General features: G+C 32.7%; 2 protein-coding genes across 7 annotated transcripts; one reads left to right on the top strand and one right to left on the bottom strand.

Annotated features, from left to right (window-relative positions):
* Window positions 1–7,688: 7,688 nt before the first annotated feature.
* On the bottom strand, window positions 7,689–9,461 carry LOC110996246 (uncharacterized 30.3 kDa protein). Its single transcript, XM_022263824.2, has 2 exons — window positions 9,311–9,461; window positions 7,689–8,758 (listed from the first exon to the last, which is right to left on the bottom strand). The coding sequence occupies exons 1-2, from the start codon at window positions 9,387–9,389 to the stop codon at window positions 7,977–7,979; spliced, it is 861 nt and encodes a 286-aa protein (XP_022119516.2). The 5' UTR covers window positions 9,390–9,461; the 3' UTR covers window positions 7,689–7,976.
* An 8,287-nt stretch (window positions 9,462–17,748) lies between these two features.
* Window positions 17,749–23,651, top strand: LOC110996252 (tenascin). 6 transcript variants are annotated; one of them, XM_022263834.2, is made up of 10 exons: window positions 17,749–17,874; window positions 18,411–18,542; window positions 18,857–18,979; window positions 19,750–19,890; window positions 19,959–20,135; window positions 20,204–20,380; window positions 20,681–20,752; window positions 20,982–21,131; window positions 21,927–22,067; window positions 23,284–23,651. In XM_022263834.2, the coding sequence occupies exons 1-9, from the start codon at window positions 17,796–17,798 to the stop codon at window positions 22,052–22,054; spliced, it is 1,179 nt and encodes a 392-aa protein (XP_022119526.2). In that variant the 5' UTR covers window positions 17,749–17,795; the 3' UTR covers window positions 22,055–22,067; window positions 23,284–23,651. The 6 variants fall into 6 exon arrangements, with proteins under 6 accessions (XP_022119526.2, XP_022119525.2, XP_022119524.2 ...); XM_022263833.2 differs by having other exon boundaries at window positions 19,965–20,135; window positions 20,606–20,752; XM_022263832.2 differs by having other exon boundaries at window positions 17,750–17,874; window positions 20,606–20,752.
* Window positions 23,652–23,918: the final 267 nt, after the last annotated feature.

Consider the following 23,918-nt stretch of genomic DNA (forward strand, 5'->3'; position numbering starts at 1 on the left):
TGACTTTTTTAAGTGGGTAGCAGTATCACTTAACATCAGTTATCTGCTAACAGACAAGTACGTGGTCGGCCCTTATTTGATTTTGGTCTTATTCCGTCATATGTTTACCGCTAATGTACCGTAGGAAAGAAATCTAGTATGTGTAGAAACCCACTGGACCAATGGAACTTTAAAAACGTTATAAAATTCATTCTACGAAACGACAGATCGTTTTATCTGTGACACATGAGACGCCATTATCAATTAAATCATGTTTCATTTTGCAAAAGTCTAATAAACTGCTCGAACAGTCACTTTCTAGAATTATATTATTATTTCATACGTCTCAAATAACTCCAGATTGAACTTAGTCGAGTCGATTAATAATTTACTTTGAAAGCAAAAGTTTCTTTTGATTTGACCGTTACATAGTAAGAATTATATTTGTATGATCTCTTCATGTTTGCTTACACGAACTTGTCACATTAAAAATAGTATTATGTGATTATTTTACCGATGTAACAGTGTGCCGAGCATTGGCAAGCTTTTATCAATTAAAAATAAATAAATCTAATTCAAAATCATTTTGATTTTAAAACTAAATTTAGTAACTATCAAAGCAAGACTTGGACAAACAAGGTTTACCAACTGCAGGCTGTTGACGAACTTAAATTGTGTTTTCGAAGAGATGTTTGCCTTCCAAATGAAACTGCGAGTATAGAAAACAATATTGTTGATACTGTTACAATTCACCTTGTATTTCTGATGCACTATTGTAAACTGAATTATAAAAACTTACAAGATTCTTTCCTTAACAGATTTTAACACAAATTTTTAAATTGTTTCTCGTGATATATCATAAAACCTAGTACGTCATCAGAATTTTATATCTGACCGACTCTATTTTTGGCTCTTTGACATCGATTTTCTCAGGGTGGTTTTCTTCACCCAACGGGTAAATGTGAATTTGGGACATTAGGGCTACCCTCTAGTTGGAAATGTAATGTAGAACCTTTTCGACTCTGATTTATATTAAAACAATCACAATTTTATGTATTACGTGTATCACACAGATGGTGTGTCTACCATGTTGGACTTATAGACAAAATTCTTTATATAAAATTTTTAATTTTTTTTTTTTGCTTTCAGGATGCTGCTGGGGCTGCCGCGTTTTTGTAGCGCATCAGGCATGTTTGCGGAAGCGCGAATAGATGATTTTCCATCTATAATTCGTAAACGAGTGGCGTCTCTGATGTGCCGTGTGAGTGGCAGTGCGAGCAGCATTCTGCAAGTTGTCGCTCAAAGAATGGACGGTTCGATTCTCAAGCATTGGATCTCATCTCATGTTATGGCGTCGAACCGCTGTGCTAAGTAGTTTTAATTTATAATTAAAATATGGGATATGGTTGAACATAAATTTTTAATTAATGATATTTACTACTTTATCTTTATTAATGAATGAATAATTGACATGCAATTGAATCTGAATTATCATAATTGTGATTTTAATGTATTGTACTAACATAGCTATTAAGTAAATTGTTACTAACAAATAATTATGGAACCTTGTTTTCTGATAATAAATGAATATAATAATAATAATAATAGCAAATTTCCAATATCCAAGAATTAATAAATATAAAGTAAACATTAATAAATATATGGAAAACAAAATATGTTGTGAAGTTCACATAACTACTTAGCAGTTGTTAACAATCATAAAATATTCTAACATTTACTTGTAAAAATTACATTTGTATTTTAAGGGTGCGTATTAATAAAAAAATGTCGTGTTAATTCATTCAACAATTTTCCATAACATTGCAAAAGGAAAAATTTGTATCAAAGATATTTCAATACGCCGATACATTGACAATACCCCTGCGTATATTCTTGAAAATTACGCTCCCATTCGAGTCATAATGTTATGTGAAACGTGAAATTAAATTATACTACATCAAAATTCTGACGACGGCGCACGTTTTGTTTATTTTTACGAGATTACATCTTTCATAATGTAAATTGCCTCATTTCAGTAAGGCTAATGTAAATGATGCAAAAATAGTCATTACATTAAGTAGAATTTTTGTTGTTAATATGGTTTATTTACTTCGAGTAATGACACGAAGCCGTGATAACGAGTTTTCGGAATGAAGCTTTTTGTGTATTTAGTAAGCTACGCGGTCGTTTGATTTTTTTAATGAAATGGGCCAGATGATGTTTTCGGTAAAATTGTATAGATATAAATATGAAAAACTAAGGGTTTTGATAATTAATGTAAGGTAATCGTAAGTTTTCAATTCTATTATATATTTTCTTTAGCTAATTCCCCATAAATTTTCTATATTATCATTAACACACACCATTGGTATTATTTATTTTTATTTTTGTTAACAATCTTTTGTCGGCAAAAAAAGCTATTCATCTTTATCTAGAACTCAATCATAAGTGAAATAATGTTCAGTAGTATAGTTTAGTAGTAACTTATCTTTAGGTTTATATAAATCTGTAATGTTTAAATATTTACTCATTAATGTTAACTCTTATCGATCATGAATAATTTTCTTAAAATTCACACTAACTGTGAGGAGTGGAGGAAGTCTGCTTCGACACCACCACGGCCTTTAGAAACAACTCAAACGTTACTCCAAACGAGCACTCGTTAAAATGGCAAAGGCCCATACCTGAAATACAGTAAAACCGACGTATACTAAGATCTAAATCCTAAGTAAACTATTAAAGCTACTCGCTCAAAGAACGTTAAGTTGAAACTAGCAACGACAGCTTGCTAAACCGTCCTTTGGCTCCTGATAAATTAACTTTCACCCACTCCACCCCCGCTTATCCACAGATATTGTTTTCTTCAGCACTTAGAAAAATTACTTTGTTCCCATTAAATGAAAAGGAGATTCAATATTCTCGGTTTGCGTTTCGCGTTTCACTGCAATCTTCGTGCTTTATTTCTATATTTTTATTTGAGAAACCACTTTATAATTGAACAAAGTTGGACTGTATAATGTTTTTTTGTGTACTGTAATTACTATTCTAGGACGCGATTCCGCGAGTTTTAATTGTAATGAATGTTTCTCCGTGGCTTAAAAACTTTGCAATAATTGCGATGCTTTTCATAGAAGAATTTAATGCTTAGAGTATTATCTTTTTTTTTCTCTGCGGTAATTTGCAATCAGGCCTAAGGCTACGAGGGAATTGGTTCTGTGGTGCTGTCATGTGGAGTGACTTCCCATTGGAAGCATCTACTCATCTTCTGCCTACAGCTACTGCCGGTCTTCTAGCTCTAGATTATGGTTATGTTTGAGTCCACTCACATACTGTCTAATGGTGAGTTGGCGAGCAAGTTCGTTTGGATGACAGCTTAACCGCTCTTTGTAATTAGCTGCCAGTCTCCGGATTTCCTCTTTGATAGTTCTCATTTGTAGGTGTTCGTGAACTTCGTTGTTAGTTATTTACCATAGTAAGAGTATTATATGAAAAAGTTTAAAAAGTCATACATTTTTGTAGGTACGAGAAGTTCGTTGCGTTCATATGTTTTTCTTTAAACACACATAGTCTGTAGACCAGGCTTTTATACCTAAAACACGTCAATTCAAGACTTGCAGTTGCAATTTTCACGTATTATTATATTATTTCACAGAATACCCACTGTTCACAGTCGCGTTATAATACGTTTATAGGTACGGATATGAACTCACTGCACTGATACTGTGATTAATATCCACTTAAAGTAGAATCTCCCTTAATTTTCTTGCCCGCTCTATGCCTTACTTACTTATAGCTCTATAACTTATTTTATGACGTTCATAAGTATACTTGTTTACCTACATGAATAAGTTATTATGACTTAGGGCCTGTTTCACAATGTCCGGATAAGTTCCAAATAAGCTATTTGTTACTTATTGGTATGATAAAACTTTATGACTTTATACAGATTAAAATAATATCAACCTAACGCGATATATTGCCTTATTTTATTATATAAATACATTTTTCTACACGCTGACCATATTAGGTATATTTCGTATTGTATTTTATCATTTTCGTTGATATAAATATTTATATAGCCTTTCAAATGCGTCTTCAATCATTTCCTCAACCGCCTCTTAGAGTACAGCTTACTAACAAACAGTTGCGTGATAATTCGTTTTTTTTTTATAAATTAAATCAAGCGTCTCTTTTGTAATAACTAAACTAAAAATTATAAATGTTGTTAACTTGTATAAAATCACTAGTTATACTCTGCACAATAGTAATATTACTGTGTTTTAAATATATCGTAAATTATTTATTATCTATTTGTGTCCTTATTTCAGTATTAGTTTAACACTTTGTAAAAAACGAGTTACTTAATTGACATACATACATAAGTTTTTTCTAAGAAAGAGAAATAAATTATTTTTGTCAATAGTTATTTGTTATATTCTAAATACCTGACGCAATTAAATAAACATCACATACTCTAGTACAATATAACTATAGCATGCATATACTTTATCAATTATTTACAATGTAGAACCACTGAGTATTCCAAAAACTGTGGTTAAGTGTGTAGGCAGGTTTGAAATCTGAATGATATCGGCCGTGTCGGAGAAATATAGTGTACAATCGAGACAAATTGCACAACACACTTACGAATATGGTTCCTACAGGTTCGACCCACGGGTCGGGTAAAGGTAATTTTAGACCCCGATTCCATGACGTGACTCAGTTCCCAATTCTTGAGTGCTTGAATATTTTTTTAGGTGCAATATTGAACTATAGTGATGTTTTCTCACGTGGAGACTTTTCTGCGTATTTTTGATTGTGTTTAATGAATGAGTTGAATGTGGATTTATTTATTTATTTAATACTTAATTAAGAATTAAATAAATAAATAAATCCATATGCATTGATACGGTCGTTGAATGGGCATTTAGATAAGACGCGCTTAGCGCTAAGCGTAACTCCTGTATGTCAAACTTTCTTTTCTTTGTTTCTCAATCTTGCCGTACAGACACCAAGGTTAAACTTGTTAGTGGATGTTTGGTATTTTTTTACTTTTAGTTCATTTATAAATTATACTAAATAATATTACAAATAAAAAAAGTCAGTCTTTCTTGAGGTAAGAATTCAAAGATCGCATGAAATCGAAAAGAATATATACACGCCGATACAACTTTATAAATGAGAGCGTACCAATTCTTAAAAGTCCGGCAACGCACTCGCGAGGGCGGCGGTATCACTTAACATCAGGTGAGCCTATTGCCCGTTTTCCCTCTGTTCTTTAAAAATTAAAAAATTTAACAATTGAATAACAATACATTTTCATTCGGTAAAGATTATTTTCCTTGTATATTAATATATGTATAATCAATCGTATCGTATAAGGCTAAATATTTGCTGTATTAATCACTATAAGCTGGGTGAAGTCCCGCGTTTATACTGTATCGTATGCTTGAGTGTCAGAATACACATGATATTATTCCTGGAATCTCAATTGGTAAACACTCGATAAAGATAATTATATGATAAATTCCCCATAGAAATTCTTGTCAAACAATATTACCTATAATAACTTGAATACTTATAACCCAAGATAAACTTACAGATCTAAATAAATATATTTTATGAAGGTATGTCGAAATTAATCTGATTGTACGTTTGTTTTTCTAGCTGTAGCTAAAATACACATACGTAATATATTAAATTTATTTTTTTGACGTTCATAAGTGTACATTATTTTACAAACATGAATAAATAATTTTGAATTAAAAAAAAATACTTAGCGTAAATATATGCACCATCAAAAAGTTAATAAACAATAACAATATGATTAATCAGTAATTCAAATACTCCAAGTTTAATGCCGGCGACATCTATCTATAACTAAAGCCTATTTGCATGCTTCAAAAATCAAATCAATTTACTTACTATTTATTACCAGTGAATCTTCTCCACGACTACGCATTTTCATCTTATATCTTTAAACGAGCAATTCTTGTATATATATATATATATATATAACTGGAATCTCGGAATCGGTTCCAACGATTTTCATGAAGTTTAGTATACGGGGGGTTTCGGGGGCGGCAAATCAATCTAGCTAGGAATCATTTCTAGAAAATGTCATGTTATTCGTGTTTTGTCAACTTAATGCTCATTTAAAGATATTTCTTCTTTTTTTGACGTTCATAAGTGATGTACACTTATGTTACCTATATGAAAAAATGATTTTTTTTATTTTAAAAATGTCAGTCAAATAAAAACCCTAATATGAATATATTATTATTATCTTTATTCGATATTTATATTCATATTTCATCATTTCATTAGTATGTAATTCGTATTTAAATATAACTTCCAAAAAACACTATTTATAAAAAAAATACCGAGCGAAGCTCGGTCATCCAGGTACTTGTACTTAACATATTAAAACTGTTAGATGTACAATCTATTGTCGTTTTATCAGTACAAGGAAACTGAATTATGGGCTAATTTAAATGAGTGAAGCCGCACTGAGCCGCACAAAGGCGCCTTTTGCAAACATTTTAATAATAATCTTATCACAGAAGTATTTCCAAGTACTTATCGTTATAAAGGAACAATGCTATCACGCCACACACATCTTTAAATTCATTCCGTTAAAGATCAAATTTGCGTGGGTTGAAACATATTTATCAACTTGCAATTCAGTAAAAGAGAAATTGACTCCGGGTATTCCCTCTACATCCAATATTTATATACTCCTTGAGTACTGGTTGTAGAAATCCGTATATGACTGGTAATATAACATAGCTATTCATTGCTTAATATCGATGTATCTGCTTAAGCCGTCTGCGAGGTAACAGCACGGTGTTTACGATATGCGATAGTGTCGTGACGATATATTTGTTGATAACATCGTGGTACAGGTCAAAAGGCAATGCATCTGAGTATGGAGGTATATAAATAACTCAATCTGTGCTGTCATTTTACAGATTTCAATTGGTTTCCACGATGAAGACGTTTGTATTTCTTGCTGTTCTATTTGTGGTAGTCGCTTTTGCGGCTTCTACGGACGATACAGAGGAAAGTGGGTATTTTTAGATTTACTTTATATTACCGTTAAAAGATTTCGATACATTTAACTTGAAACGTAAGAAAATATTATTGCAAATGTATTTAAATATTTTATATTATGTATGTTTATTCGACAATCTCCGTCGATTATTGACACTGTTATTCTTAATCAATGTGAAATCAAATATTTACAAAATACCACATCGTAAAATTACTGCTTTCATATTATGCCAAAATATAAAGAAATAGTAGTGTGTATAATATAAAAATAACAATGTAATCGGTAAATAACAATATCTATATAATTAAGTACACTAAAAATTTTAAACATTCTAACCTTTTTTAGATGTCAATACAATGATCAAACGCCTACCAAGGGACACAATCTTTGTGAAACCACCCCCTGGTTGTGGAATGCCATTTTGGGAATGCAGAAACCGTTGCATTCGGAGTGGTCATCTTAGTGGAGGTTATTGCACAATGACTGGTTGTGTATGTCTTCGATAGAAAAAAAATAATAATGACGCAATTTCAAACAGTATGTAATGTATTACACCGTTGGATTTTTATAGCTGATAACACTGTGACTTGCCATGAATTTAAATAACGTAGATATATAGGTATTTATATAAATAAATGATGAATTTAACAAATTTTTTCATTGCAAAAATGCATCAAATAAAACTTGTAGCGGGTATTTAACAAATGTGTTATATTAGAATAGAACCTATTTGTGTACGTAGGTATAGCATAATAAATAATCAATGCTGAATATTGTCTTTGGTACTAGACATTAAAATAAAACCTCTTTAATAGAAATAATCGCTAATTTATCAATTATATTATATTATAAATGATGTCATCATCATCAATCAATAATTTAAAAAACTATGACTTTGAAATACAGTAATCAGTATATATATTTGATTGTCACGTGAAAATTACTAATATCTTCCCTTATTTACTAATGTATATGGATGCATAAAGTATATAGGAATATTTGTTGGAATAATAATTCCGTTCTTAAAATTTGAAATAACTTTTTTCTTCCCGGTTCCAAAATAATACGCCTGGATAACTAGTTTGGAACAATAACTCGGGTTTTTTGATCTTATATCTGTCGTTATTTTATAAGTGACATGAATAGTTTTCTTAGCTCCGCCTGTGGGATTATAATAATTGTGATCCGCCCAAACTGCTGCGGCGTGGGCGACACTGGCATCTTTGTTGCGATATACGGTGGTCCAATCCGAACTGTGTACATCGAACCACGCATGCTTACTTATCTGCCTATTGTTATCCTTTATACCATTCTGCCAACCTCTGCCACCAGGCATTTCGAGTACCCAATAGTCTGTAGTCATTATAGCCGCGTGACCTATCAAACCACCGACACCTCTTCCAGTTATTAGTATGTCCCCTTTTCTGACGGTATTGACAAAGCGGCGTTTGTTATCGGCGGTGCTTCGCTTTGCTATTTTCCTTTCAAACAAAGACTCCTGGGTATCGGGTAGGATGCCAAAGTTGTTCATAATGAGCCACACCTCGTAATTAATAGGCTCACTGACATTTAATGAAGTATATTCCCTGAACAGAACTCTGAAGATATTTCTCTCGTCGCTTTCAAATGTAAGGAAGGGATATTTTTCCTTGTTTATTATTCCGAAGTCGACACCCGTTTGGTAAGCTTTGTAGATTGTCTCGTTTGAGAATTCATTATCAGTGTCTGTAAATAAAATTGTAATTTAACATTAACAATGCTTTTTCTCTTTTTTTTAAATTTCCGCATAATTAGCCGTAGCCAGAGCAGGTACTTGTGCTCTACTGAAAAATAAAAATTTCAACGGGATCCAAACCCAGAAACTTAAGGTTCAACAAGTTGGTTAAAAACGTAACCTCGAAGGCTGGAATATTAAAAAAAAGAGTGTGTGTTAGAAGTTCCTTTATACTTCTTTGGCGTATGGAAGAAAATAACTAAAATTTATTTAAGTATATAAATAAATAATTAGTAAATACTATCACCGTCGTATATGAAATTGATTTCAAAGCACCAAAATAATATTTATTTATTCATCCTGCGTACTGTTACGAAACACGTGTTCTAAATATAATAATACTAGAATATACAACTTGAACATAGGTATCGATTTCCATGCCATCCAGACTTAATTTTACGATGTCGAATTTAGGTGTTGGTAAATAGGTTCGTAAAAATTCACTCTAATCATTTTTCTCCATCGCGCCAAAAGAAGTATAACTTCAAAAAGTATGTACTTACTTTCATAATTTTCCGCAGCAATAGTATTATATGAAATAACTATTACTAATGATAAATAGTAATACAAAATTGCTTCCATCTTCCGTAGAGTTAGCAAGAAGATTAATTACTATGCCCTGTTAATTAGCATAGCTTATTTATAATGCTCAGACGTCTTCGAGTTTAGGGGATGTACTGAAAATACTGATAATACGACCTATAAATACCAACGTACCTTGTTTGCTATTCACAACGCTATGTGTAAAATTCATATAAATAACTATGACGCCAATAGAAATAAGGGTGTGTCTTTTTTAAATAATTGATTCTAATTTCAAAATTTATAGCGGTCATAAACGTAATTAAGATATAAAGGCTAAACTGGCTAATTCTATTCATCTTACCTCTACTGGTGAGCCTCCTGCCCGTTTGCCCCCTGTTCTATAAGAAAAAACGTTTAGAATTCCCGTGAAAAGAGTTCGAAGTACATTAATGTTTGAATTTGATTTAAATTAATAAAGTATTATTGTATACTGGGTATATATATAGGTATATATATAAAGTTATTAAATTATTGACCATCTAATTCGTTCAATGTTACCTTGGAAAATCTTTTTGATAAGCGAGACAGCCCGCAAAACTTAGTAGCTTTCCAATTTCAACTACTATATATATATATATATATATATATATATATACATAACACTATATATTATATAGGCTCCTTAAAAGCCTCAGCTAGCATCGGAATACTGGGCGTTGACTTAACGAAAGACGTTCGGTTTCGCCGGCATTTGAAAGAGAAGGCTAAATTAGCCTCCAAAATGCTTAGTGTGCTCAGAAAGACGAGACGGTACTTCATTCCGGGCCGCCACTTGTATCTCTACTGAGCGTAAATTCGGCCCCACATAGAAGACTGTTCTCACCTCTGAGCGGGAGCTCCCCTGTATCAGCTCTTTCCACTTGACCATATTCAACGAAAAGCGATTAAAATCGTCGACGACCAATCACTTTCCGTGCGGCTTGATCCCTTACCGTTGCGTAGAGATGAGGGGTCTCTCTACATCTTCTACCCCATTTATTTATTTATTTATTAACACTTTATATAAAAGGATTAAACATAATTTAATGACAAGCAACTGGCGGCCTTATCGCTTTAGAGCGATTTCTTCCAGACAACCACTGTTAGTAAAGGAAAAAAACCACTATGAGTATATTAGATAAGGTAGGCAAGAATTGCAAAAATAAAAAAGGGAAAAAACAATAAAAAAAACATACTTAACAGAAACAAAAAGAAATAAAAATAAACTAAACTGATACAAGTTACATAAAACAAAACAAAAAGTAAACAGTGCACATGAATCATGACAATCTAATTCAAGATCATTTATCATGGAGTGTTCAGAGTAGTTGTTCGTTCTAATGTCTACAGCTGAGTTTCATTATCGGGCGTCAAGGCAAAACATAAACTACCATTCGTATCACCTCGACGTCCGTCGTTCCACAACTCAGCGTTTTCTGAGGAAGTATCTCCACTTACTCCACCGGGTCTTTCTGGAAGGCCGGCAACGCACTTGCGAGCCTTCTGGCAATGTGAGTGTTCATGGGCGACGGTATCACTTGACATTAAAAAAAATATCACTTCTGCATACTATGTCTTTGACCAACCCTAATAACTTTAACAAAATATCACATGCATTTAAATCGCATTTTGTTAATACTCAAGTTGAAAATCTATTCTATAACACTTTTAATAGAGCATCAAATAGCGTGGTCGTTAAATACATTGCCTGAAAGTAAACTACAAAAGTAGGAATTGGGTTGTAACTGCCAAGTGGCTTTGGCACGAAGCTTTGTTCCTAAATTGATATTGGAATTCAGTAGTTATGTAACATTGATAAGGTGCGTTTTATAATTAGAAAATGCCCACGAATGTCTTTATTCTTAGAGTAAAATGACGTGTTAACTACACGTCATTTTTTAAACTTTACCTTATGTCACTTTGAATACATTGCATGATGACTACTTCAAGTGATTCCTTTTGCTATCAGGTGCTTAAATGAGACGGACGCATGACTTATTATTTTCAAATAAATCCCCTTCTGAACGTCAAGACTTACTTATAGTTCTATTAAATAATTTATATGTTGTTGTTTAGAAAGAACTTGTGTTTTATCGAAGAATTTATGTCTTTATGAAACAACAGCAAATAGCGTTGACAGGGACACAGCTAGCATATTATTCATAAATAAATATATCCATTCTCAAACGATACAGCGTAAGCCTAGAATACTAATTCTTATTGAACCATTTCAAAATTGAATGTATATCGTCCTAAGTAGACGAACTACGTATATACTTGACACATATACAAAAAAAATTACAAGTCAGTTTGCTTCACTCTGTGTTTTATGAGCGGTTAGTATTTTCTAAATTTATTCAAATCCACAAGAGTGGGTCGTATGCAAATACCGTATTTTGATAATAACCTAAGCTATGTAAATTACATATCTTACAAATTTCAGCTGACGGTTGGTTAACAGATTGAGAAAATTATAAAATAATGTATGTGATGAGACAAATTCAACAATTAATTGTATTAACATGTGATGAGCAGCATGATGTAATGGTTGCAAACGGGCAAGAGGCCTATCTGATGTTAAGTAATAGACATTCTCAATGTGGCCTCACGAGTGCGTGGCCAGCCTTTTAAGAATTGGTACACTCCTTTCCTGAAGGACACTAAGTGGAACTAGTTCGTAAATACTTCTGTGGGCAGCTGGTATCATAGTGGTAGTGCACGGCAAAATGCCGTAACGTAGAACTTCGAATTTCGTGCCTCGACGCGAGATCCGATGATGAAACTCAGGTGCAGGTATTAATCCGAATAACCCCTCTGAACACATATGTACGCACCGCCAGGTGGCGCCGCACTTCGTTGAATACGGTTAAGTGGAAGAAACTGGTACTATGGCTTTAAGTAGAGTGTCTTCGTAAATAGGAATAGCGATAAAAAATTTGGAACAATTCTGAGTGATTTAGTAATTGCCATCTCTTCTAGTCTATTCTATGCCCTAGATTTGAGACGTACGAGCATTCGTTTTGTATGACTGTACTTATTCAAGTTGCCTACATAATGTTTTGATTTTTATTTAAGTCGCTTTACACACCAAAGTAACCCTTACACGCAAATTTCAGAGGTCTATAGAAAGTCAAATCATACTTCTTTTATAAACTTTAAACTGTAGACGAAGTGTGTTCAATTAATAAATTACTATGTGTAAGCAGGAATTAAATTCAGTAGTCCCGGATTTCGAGTGGATATACCATGAATCCGGTCGTGTATTATGTTGTAATAAAAGGCATCAAAGATATATTTAACAAATTTATATTTATTTTATGTCCCCACTGCCCGCGAACAGAAACACTTCCCTCGACTGCAAACTCCGTAACTCCAACCCCGTGTCTGGCAAAGTAATTCGCAGTCCATTTTACAAAAGCGTGATTTCATTGCCGCTTCGGTTACTGAAATAATATAATTTAATATACCGTACACATTCAAAACAAATCTGCACAACTGAATGTTTAACTAAAGAACAGGCCATAGGGCTAATTTTACGATAGCTTAGTCAAGTATTCGTATACCACTGCCATACTGTATGTACGGTTTATGATAGGTTGAACGTAATCAATTCGAATGATTTATGTTTTCATTATTTCCAAAACGCTTATACGCCTATAAAGCGCTTTTCAAGTTTTGTTCTCCTCAAATTTGAATATTCTATCGAAGAGTTAAATTCGATTTTACTCTAAAAAACACAGTTTCATAATATAAACTTAGTAATGTTGTCACTATATTTAACTAAATAATGATAATTTGGTTTCATTTTTTACTAATTACTACAACACCCGTGCTCTGTAACTTCTAATAGAGATATAATAATAATAATAATAATAGCCTTTATTTCCAAAAAAAACTATAAAATTTAGGGATGATAAAACGTAATTCAGTTAAGTTTTGGTTTGTCCACCGTTGGACATAGGCCTCCTCCTTCCGGTTCCACTCGCGTCTGTCGCGGACCAGGCGCGGCATATTCATTTATCATAACTCTTATTTTTTAAGTTATAATATAGTTATTTCTCTTTATCCCTGGTCTTGTTGGTAAATTTCGATACTGGTTTTAATTCGATGTATAATATTATTATATTGTTCTTGGATATTCTTAGATTTTTCAGTGTGTTGAACCGAAAAAATATTCTTAAGTGTTTCCTTGTTCTAGTGGGTTCAGTCCTGATTGTCTGCCTTTAAATTGTTTTCTACTTTTAATTTTTGCTGAAATTTTCACTGTTGCCCGAACCATACGGTGGTCTGTTGGGTGGGTGGTATTAATTATATCCATATTTTCGACGGTATGATGATAGGGCCTTTAATAATAAAAAAGTCTATTTCATTAGCGGTTCGAGTACCTGGTGATAACCATGTCCATTTATTTTTGGTGTTTTTTTTTTTTCTTGAAATAAGAGTTCACAATAAACAGTTGTTTTTCTAAACAAAAGTCAATAAGTCGTTTGCCTCGCTCGCTTCTCTTACCGTGTCCCCATAAACCCATAACCAACTTTTCATCTGGAGTGGCTCGGCCTATTTGTGCGTTACAATCTCCAAGCACAATTGTATATGGCAGAGAATCTACTAGTGCATTATTTAAGCTATCATAAAAAAATATCTATGTTTTCTTGGCTTGACTTCGCTGTGGGGGCATAGACTTCAATTATGTTAATCTTATAATTATTAAAGGACATTTAAACTTTTGTTTTATTCATTGTACAAATTCGTGTGTCTTGAATATGGCGAGAGTGTTTTTCTATTTTTTGGGTGGAGGGTGGTGGTCTACTTCCCCCACGGGGACCAGCCGTATTGGGGGAGATTGTTCTTAATATTTTATTTGTTTTCTGGGTACCAACACATGGTTGCTATGATCTTTTATCAGAGGAAGTAGGTTTAGAAAGAGAGTTCGATCTGGCCCTCATCATGTCAAAAGCACTTGTTCGATTAGTTTTAGACGAAAGAAGTGCCTGTTGTTTTTTTGGTTGAGCCATATGTTCAGCTTGTGGAGAAGCTGATAATTCTCTCTTCCTTTTGTCTGTGTTAGAAACATTTTCCTTGACTATAAGTTGGTCGTATTTTAAATATGCAATCTTGCCATTCTTTAGTTCTTCTATTAATTTTAGTTTCAATAATTTTCTTTTTTCTAACACTTCTTTGGAAAAGTCTTCAGAAATAAACAATTGCTTGAACTTTCTCTTATTTTTTAAGATTTCCTGTTTCTTCCAACTATTAACGAAGGATATTAAAATCGGCCTTGGTTTTCCTTCCTGTTTTGTCGGTTTTCCGATACGGTATATTTTATTAACCTCTGTTTTTTCGAGTGTTATATTTAAATCCGCCAGACATTGCCTTTGGACATTCTGCAATAACTCGGTACTACTACATTCCTCCTCTTCCTCTCCTCTATCCTCTAATAGAGATACTGACAGATATTCCGATCCCAATAATGAGTTTTTGTACTTCGCGATCCTGAGAATGCATAAATCCGGATCGGATCGCTGTCGCTATTGGAAGATACAGAGCAAGGGCCCAGAAAGTGCATAGACCTAATATTAAACAATATAATATTTTTAAAATGGTCGTTTCATAAATTTTAATTGACCCAACAGATAATTGTTAATTAATAACCAGCGGTTAATCGTTAATAGAAATATTAATATGGTAAACGCCTAGTAATTTATGTGAAATTAGTCTTGCATTTAAATTCAAATCACGATTCCGCATTAACTAATGTAAATTAAATGTAACCAGTATTTTACCGTTATCAATATCAAAAAAGAGTTAATTTTTAAATTAATATAAGTATATTGTGATAATTATAAATCGAGGTGCAAAACAACTACGTAAATTAATACCCGTCTACGATTGCTGGGTACTGCTATCGAATATCTTTTTGATAAAGATCCTATATAAATAAGTATGATTAAAATTTACTATTAGCAATCGGCCACTACTCTTACATGTAAACGCTGCGTTGAAAACCTGGACATGACTTAGCCTCAGTTGTCACTTTTAAAAATGACAATTTTTTTAATCCAAGCTAATTAAAAACGGAAATGTCGAATGACATACTAACCCAGAACCATTTACCGCGATAATATACTTGTATATGTTATATGTGGTATCTACGAAGATGGCACCTCCCGACAATGTATAGTAAATCACAATGTAAACCACATTTTAATACCTTTTCCTTTTCAAATATATATAAAAGGAAACTAATTTTTTTATTATTATATTTATAAATCATAAGACCATATTAAATTAGTATTTATATTGTTAAGATCACAGAGTTCATTTATTTACTTGTATGAAGGAAAAATATGTAAATAGATTGTAGAACGTACAAATAATGATTTGTTACCACGATCAATACATTTCTATTTCCAAAGGGAGCTTAATTTATATATTACGACATCAAACTAATCGCATGTTCGTAAAAAGACTGGAATAAGCTCCGTTGTCATACAAATAGAATTAGTATAATAATACGGCTTTCATAAGTCATTCATTCAAATAAAACGTCTTTAGCAAAATGTCGGACGGATATGAACCATTTTTATTTTTTGGACATGTAACACGCAGAAAGTATAGAAATACTTATCGTGACTGGCATAGTGGAGGGCACCAGAACCGATTTAGTAAAGGCCCATACAGGTTTTCCCATCAGCCAGGCGCAGAGGCTCTGATAGGAGAGAGTGGGGGAAGTTGAGCGACGTTACTAACACGAATTTCAGAAATGAAATCGCGACTAAAAAAGATTCCGTATGACGAAAACTCACACCTACCACTTTAGATGCCACCAGTTTTTTTATGATTAAGATATTTGTCTAGTACATATCCTTAAGTGAGATATAGAATTATACTAGCTATCCACACTCGTAGGGAAACATCAAACGAAGTAAATCGACGTGCCTTAGATCGCAAAATCGACAACATTGTAGCGCACAAGATTGTAGCAAATGGAGACGTTTTAATGAAACATAGAAGAAAAGACAAGAACATTTGTATAGATTCCTTATTACGTGATATTGAAATCGGGATCTGATAAATCGAATATACTTGATAACCCTGCTGATGTCACCACAGATGGTTTCAATACAAAATTAAGAAAACAGTAATGTTAAAGACTAGTATTTAAAATAACATTCTCTCCGAGCTCTATTCTAAGCTATTCTTTGAAAAAAGTAATAGATAATAGTCACATACAACTATAGAAAACTATGACCTTGAAACATTCGCAAAAGAAACACGATAAATTTCAATCGACATTTCTTATTATAGATAGGTTTTTTTTTTTTAATTTTTGGACACAAGATCGGATGAAAAACATTATAATTAAGGGTGGCGTATGAAGACAATAAATACTAATAAAAATAATTTAAAATTATTTACCTTGAAACGAAGACATCATGGCAATTATGAAAAAAAATCCAATTAATTTGATAAATATGGTCGCTCTCATTGTTAACTAAATGAGTTTTTGTACAATTTCAAAGACTATCGCTCATAAGTGTTTGTTTTCTGAGCGATACCTTATAACTAGTTTAATACATTGAATCATTAATATTAAAAGAAACGTGCAGATTTCTGACCGTAATGTGATAAGAATGCGTTTATGGTTATAACTAATTATGGATATTATTTTTATGATAATCATAGCGCCATCTCTTGTACACCACCTGAACTACGTACTCATTTCCGATAAAAAAGTCTTACAATAATACAATTATATAATAAATTACACACTTGCCACTGCTGGTTATACTGACTCCTAGCAGTTACTTGAATAAATAATACGAATGACAAATAATAATTATTTTATTATACCATGTATAATTACATTCGCTTCATATTTTTGTCTTGAACAGTACATAAATTATAGAACCGTGTTTATTTTGCTGTAACAATATACAAACCAAAAATTTCAAACTTCTCAAAGACATTGTCCTATTATAGTCCTTTCCTAATAGCTTTACTTTTCACATAGATTGTTACCTTATCATCGAACAATAAATTAGTAGAAAATAGACATTTAATTAAGTTAAATATTTTTACACTTTGTCCAAGTCAATAATTTAGTTATATTCCGTAAGGTTTGTTTATATAAACTCCTAACAATATTCGTTTTGTCTTCGTTATGAAAATACCTTACATATTAACGTGGTACGACGTACCATAGGTATGATTTATTTCCACAATGTTAATATCAAAAAGATCATTGTTCGATTTCTTGATATCCCTCAGTTGTGAAGCAATAGTTAATCTAATCAAAATAGCTAGTTACACAAACGATGGAAAAGGAATACTATGATTCATTTGAGGTGAAGTCCCGAACACGGGTATAAATGAGTCCAAAGGACAAAGCGTTTACAGTATTATCTCCTGTAAGCTGTCAAAATGACGTTAAATTTGCTTGTTTTGGTGTCAATTATTTCTTGTACTAGTGCATATGTTACGGTAAATGTCTATGAAGAAGGTTAGTTATATAATTCTTAATACCTACTGTTATTTCGATTCTTTTTCATTTGGACTTTATAAATCACTCTTTGATTTTTCGCTTTTATTATTATATACAATAAGTTTGCTAATATTTACATGCTAGGGGTATATATTAATTGATCACTAAATTTAAAAAAACATTTATTATTTAATTTTTAACAAATATTTCATCGAAGGCAATAATCATTTTTTTCTGAAATGCTCTTTATAAGGCTGGTTAGGTTTCAAGATAGTATGACGCACCAAGATCTTATACATAGGTATTTATTTATCATTATGAATATAATTGGCTTAGATTTTTAGCAAATGCTAGACCACTTTAGGCCAGTCTGATAAAATTGATTAGAACTTAGAGTAAAGAGTGACTATAGAGATTTATTTGTGAAATAAGAAATTCTCATTAGACTATGATTTTAAATCATTACTTAGCATCGTAATCTATTACTTAAATTTAAACTATGCCTACATTGTACTCGTTAAAAATATATCTTTCGTATAAAACATTGTTATTAGGCCAAGAAACTTTAAGCCAAGAATTCAGCCATTGTGAGTACCATGAATGCGACAGTTTCTGCGAACGTCTAGGATACCAAAACGGTACATGTGTGGATGGCCACTGCAAATGTAATACCAAACAGGCCGACGGTACATATTTTTTATGTTATAATATTAATAGAATATGTATTATTACCGATACGATTTCAAGCCATACCTAAATTAAATTCAAGACTTGCTACTTTTAATTTTTTTTTAACAATTACCATTAATAAACTCAACAATAAAAACTCTATTACAACCCTGATAACTTTATTTAATGACGAAAGCTGACTTCGTTGTTAGGATTTTCAATACCTATACCGCTGGTACCGCAAGCTAATATATTCTTATTTAGAATATGTTTTTATTTATTTATTTCATTAGAGTCGCTATTAGAAGTTCTGTTGGATTTTGTCTTGTAGATGCTACAATATTGAAGGCATGTTCCTCCGCAACATGTAATCAGCTGTGTAGACGTATGGGGTTCCCTGGTGGTGATTGTATAAATAATATTAGATGCGAATGTCAAAAATTCGTCGACAAACGTAAGTAAATCAATTAAAAAGTGAACACACTTTCTCAAAATATAATATACCAGTAAAAAATAAATACAATATAATGTATACTATAAGACAAATAAACATTTGATAGATTATTTACCAGGTTATCATAAATATAAATAAAAATCCTACATTAACAGCTATTACTTTATCGATTTATAGTTAAACTCGTCACCGTGGTGAACATAAGATATACTTCTAAATCCGTTTAATTAAAACCCACGAACTATTTATTTATCTTTACGAACGGAAGCGTGTTGCTTTACGGGACCGTAATTACAATGAGAGTAATCAACACAGACGAAAATTGCGCTTCCCCCGAGATGTTTGTGTGGGAAACGTGTAAGGGTTCATAATATCTAAACTATTTGGTTTAGTTAGGTTTGATACATATACAATATACATACCGATCATTGCAACGAAAAAAAAAATAAAATGATTCAGTGTGATTGATTAACACTTGTGATTTGTGAGTATAAATACTTACTGCTGCAATACTTAAATTACTCATTAAAAGAAATTTGTTAGGTGACAAATTTCCATTATAGGGAAATTACGTTTTCTGAGTCTGTACTAGGGATGATCGATATTTTCGATATACATTATAGGGAAGTTAAATACATTATGTGTCTTTTTAACAATAAAATCGTGCTTGCTCCTAAACTTTTCAATTTTTGTGTTTGAGTTCACTTTTTTGTATTTGTACTTTAATTATTTGTCATCTGAAATCCTACTCAATTACATTTTATACCTAGTTGAGACGGATTCTTCAAGCCCACGTAGTTGCAATTTACGGGCATGCGAGCAACTTTGTAGACGGCTTGGTTTCCCGGGTGGTGCTTGTGTGGGTGACAGATGCAAGTGCGACAACTTCCGCGCATCGGAAAGCATTGCAGGTACTTTTGCATTGTTATAAGAATGTTTTTAAGTAATAATATAATCTGATCTTACAAAACTTACACAGATACTGAAAATAATATTGATGTATCCTTCGACACCGGAGATATGGTGACAAATCCACTGCGTAGTTGCAATTTACGGGCATGCGAGCAACTTTGTAGACGGCTTGGTTTCCCGGGTGGTGCTTGTGTAGGTGACAGATGCAAGTGCGACAACTTCCGCGCATCGGAAAGCATTGCAGGTACTTTTGCATTGTTATAAGAATGTTTTTAAGTAATAATATAATCTGATCTTACAAAACTTACACAGATACTGAAAATAATATTGATGTATCCTTCGACACCGGAGATATGGTGACAAATCCACTGCGTAGTTGCAATTTACGGGCATGCGAGCAACTTTGTAGACGGCTCGGTTTCCCGAGTGGTGCGTGTGTGGGTGACAGATGCAAGTGCGACAACTTCCGCGCATCAGAAAGTATTGCAGGTACTTTTGCATTGTTATAAGAATGTTTTTAAGTAATAGTATAATCTGATCTTACAAAACACATAGTAAAGGTAAAGGTATTATTATGTTTGATAAAGTTACGTTTTCTCTCAAAAGTTTATTAGTTACTAAACTTGTAAACATGTACCAATTTATTTTGATTTATTAAAATAGTATAACTAAAACTACACTTTAAAACCCGGTTCATGCTATGAACTATTATAGATGAGTACTCCGAAGATGCAAGTACTCTACGTGATTGCAATTATCAGGAATGTGACCAAAGATGTCGTCGTTTAGGATTCCCAGGAGGTGCATGTGTAGGAAGCAGATGCAAATGTGATAATTTCCGTAGTACGCAGTTTAGCAGAGGTACCTTGATTTATATTAGCATTTAGAAACGAGAAGTTATATACATATAAACCATATCAATGAGGTTTGATTCCAAAATACAAATAAGGAATTATCTATGTACATGTATTTCTTAATATCAGAAGTTGTTAATATTTTACTAATCGTAATATTATTGTACGCCTCGGTTATGGCGCGTTTGAAGCTAGATGTCTTAGCAATAATTACACCTATCAATCTACTATTCCAGATTTAGATTCAGCTAAAATCAATACTGAATATCGCAGTTGTAATTACCGTGAGTGCGACAGACGTTGCCGACGCCTGAAATTTCCCGGCGGGGCTTGCGTAAATAACCGATGCAAATGCGACAATTTCCGACAACTGTTGAGCAATGAAGGTAAACGTTATTGCGCTGGTGACATGAGAATATAATAAATAATTAAAATTAAGTCAAATCTTTAACACGTCGAATTTATCCTTTAGAACATTTCGAAGAATGGTAAAATTTCGTTAGAGTAATCCTCCGCAAACACAACGACAGTACGAAGATTAAAAGATACACAATTTTTGTATAAACGAACGCGACACGATTCGACCTTCTACTTAATAAAGAACAATTAAGCAAACCTCTTTAGTCTTTACCATTTCATTTTTTTTTTAATTTTCAGCACTATTTAACTTCCAATAGCGAAACCAATCATTAGCGACACCAATCCTGTACCCAATTTAGATTCCCTCAAAAATCAGTAACACTAACTTTCATATCGTGCGGTACAGACTAGGGATACTCGATGATCATCGATGTTAAAAGCAAAAACATGATGTTAACAGGTTTAAAAAGGGTCTTATATATCAAAATTACTTTTCATTCAGACAGTTGATAAAAAGTATTGGATTATGTAAGAAGTTGTTGTTTCTCAATAAATTTCGAACCACTGTATCGTATATGTTTGTCATTTATTAATGCAAAAGTCATAATTATATCGATCATCGATGTTGGTTGTTATTCTAATATCGATCATCCCTAGTACAGACTCAGAAAGCGTAATTTCCATCGGAGTTACGGAGTGCCGGGGTACAAGCAATGCCATTTTAGAAAGGCATTCTTTTCAGACTCTTTTGTAAAACTACAGGTGTTTACGTATTACGTACTTAATCATTGATATATATATTTAATTCTCTCTTATCACAGAGTCTTCAGCAACCAATACAACAGACAATCCACTTGAAAATGACGTTAAATGCGACTCAACACAATGTAAAACGAGTTGCAGTGAGCGTGGTCTACGCAATGGCATTTGTATAGAGAAAGAATGTTAATGTGACATGGAAGGTAATTGCAATATTTTGATATATGTTTCGGCTGTATTTTTAAATATATGGTGTGTGTATATAAATTTATATAAATTTGAATAACTTACTGGATTATTTGCCAAAATTTTACAACTATCGCATTACTTTTCGCATACGAATAGTCTACATAACCTTAGGATCCTTCAAGAAAAGAGCATACCAATTCTTAAAAGGCCGGCAGCGCACTCGCGAGCCCTCTGGCATTAAGAGTGTCCATGGGCGGCGGTTCACTTAACATCAGGTGTGCCTCCTGCCCGTTTGTCCCCTGTTCTATGAAAAAAAATAACCGCGGGTTTACATAATCAATATAAATCGCAAAATATTTAAAATAATGTTTATTTATTATTACCTAGGTTTTTATTCCGGAAAAGGTAAATCTAGCAGCTAGTTTTTAACAAATAATTATTTAATTTTCTCTAACCTAACCTCATATGCCGACAAAAAAGCGTTTAATTTTATGACAGATAATTTGGAATAAGTTTTAACCTAATTTGACTGGAACCAAGCCGCCGACATCAGTAAATATTATTAGGAATGTAACTTACCAAGCGGTACCACAGTTACACTACATTAATTAATTAATTTCGACATCTCACGCCGAGTTCTAACATGATAAGTTTCGTAATATCTAAGTGATGGATGTAATAAAATTAGTTTTGACAAATTATTGACAAGGGCCTCTATGTCCTCTAGGTTCTCTATGTCCCCCCTTGTTTACACTACCAGGTAGTAATAATATTAATACGATAATCAACTATTATGAATGTTTCTGAAATTGTAATCTTGTACTGTCCTGTAACAATCTGTAGGTGATTAAATTAGTTAACGTTATATCGCTGATACAAAAATAATATGTTCTGAAAAGAACAGTTGTACACGTTTTCGTTAAGATACAAGTGTGTTCTAAAAAGAACAGTTTTGTCAGCGTTATCGCAAGGCTACAAGGATATCGAAGTGTTCTAAGAAGAACACGTTCGAACGCTTTGGCCGCTGCGCGCAGAAAAGGGTCAAAGTTTTGTCAATTAAATTAGGGTCAAATACTGTCAATTGCTGCTGTGAAAATAGTTTTCAAAAAGCGATTTCTGAAGGCATGTTTCCATGCTGCATTTACTATTCTTACAAACCCAATATTATGAAAAGTTCACCGAACATAATAGATGATAAAACTGTTACATTATATTAATGTTTGTTTACAGATGCAGAGACATCTTCACTACCTTGTGAACCACATGCTTGCAACGTTAGTTGTCAGATGATGAATCGTTTAGGTGGCTTCTGCTTACTTGGAAAGTGTGTTTGCTATTAATTATATAAAAATAATTTATACTAACTGCGCTGGTCAGCCACCAATCAAAATATAGTGAGTCAGTCTCCGAGACTATGCTCCACTGCTTACCACTTGGACTAGACTAGACTTCTAAGGTGTCTTTCAAATAATTTCTTTGCCAGTCGGTACACGATCTTCCTTCATTCTCTCAACGTGGTTTGACTTACTTAAGATTTTTCATTATTATTATGTATCCAATCCATATTCTATAAGCTACATTAAAAAAATTTACGTTAACGTGTAAATTATTGTTTCCCTTTAATTTATTTTCTATATTGTGTCTAATAAAGAATAAATAAAGAAAGAAATAAAGAAATATAAATGCTAAATGCTTTACGTTTGTGTATATTTGGTAATAATTATCCTTTTCTGTCAGTTTGATAATATAAGCGAAGACGTAAAATTCTTATTCACATCTGATAGACGAATTGTCAATTGGCTATAAAAAGTATATTAGGCTTTCGAGGCCGGACATTCACAGTTCAATATTAACAAACGTCCAGT

This window comes from Pieris rapae, chromosome 18, assembly GCF_905147795.1.
Source record: "Pieris rapae chromosome 18, ilPieRapa1.1, whole genome shotgun sequence".
Classification (NCBI taxonomy): Eukaryota; Metazoa; Arthropoda; class Insecta; order Lepidoptera; family Pieridae; genus Pieris; species Pieris rapae.

Bases quoted from the DNA above. Each gene is read 5' to 3' on its own strand.
- LOC110996246 (XM_022263824.2), bottom strand. From the start codon at position 9,389: ATGGAAGCAATTTTGTATTACTATTTATCATTAGTAATAGTTATTTCA. The intron at 8,759-9,310 runs GTAAGTACATAC...TTTTATTTACAG, and splicing joins TGCTGCGGAAAATTATGAAA to ACACTGATAATGAATTCTCA.
- LOC110996252 (XM_022263832.2), top strand. From the start codon at position 17,796: ATGACGTTAAATTTGCTTGTTTTGGTGTCAATTATTTCTTGTACTAGT. The intron at 20,381-20,605 runs GTACTTTTGCAT...GAACTATTATAG, and splicing joins CGCATCAGAAAGTATTGCAG to ATGAGTACTCCGAAGATGCA. The intron at 21,132-21,926 runs GTAAACGTTATT...CTCTTATCACAG, and splicing joins ACAACTGTTGAGCAATGAAG to AGTCTTCAGCAACCAATACA.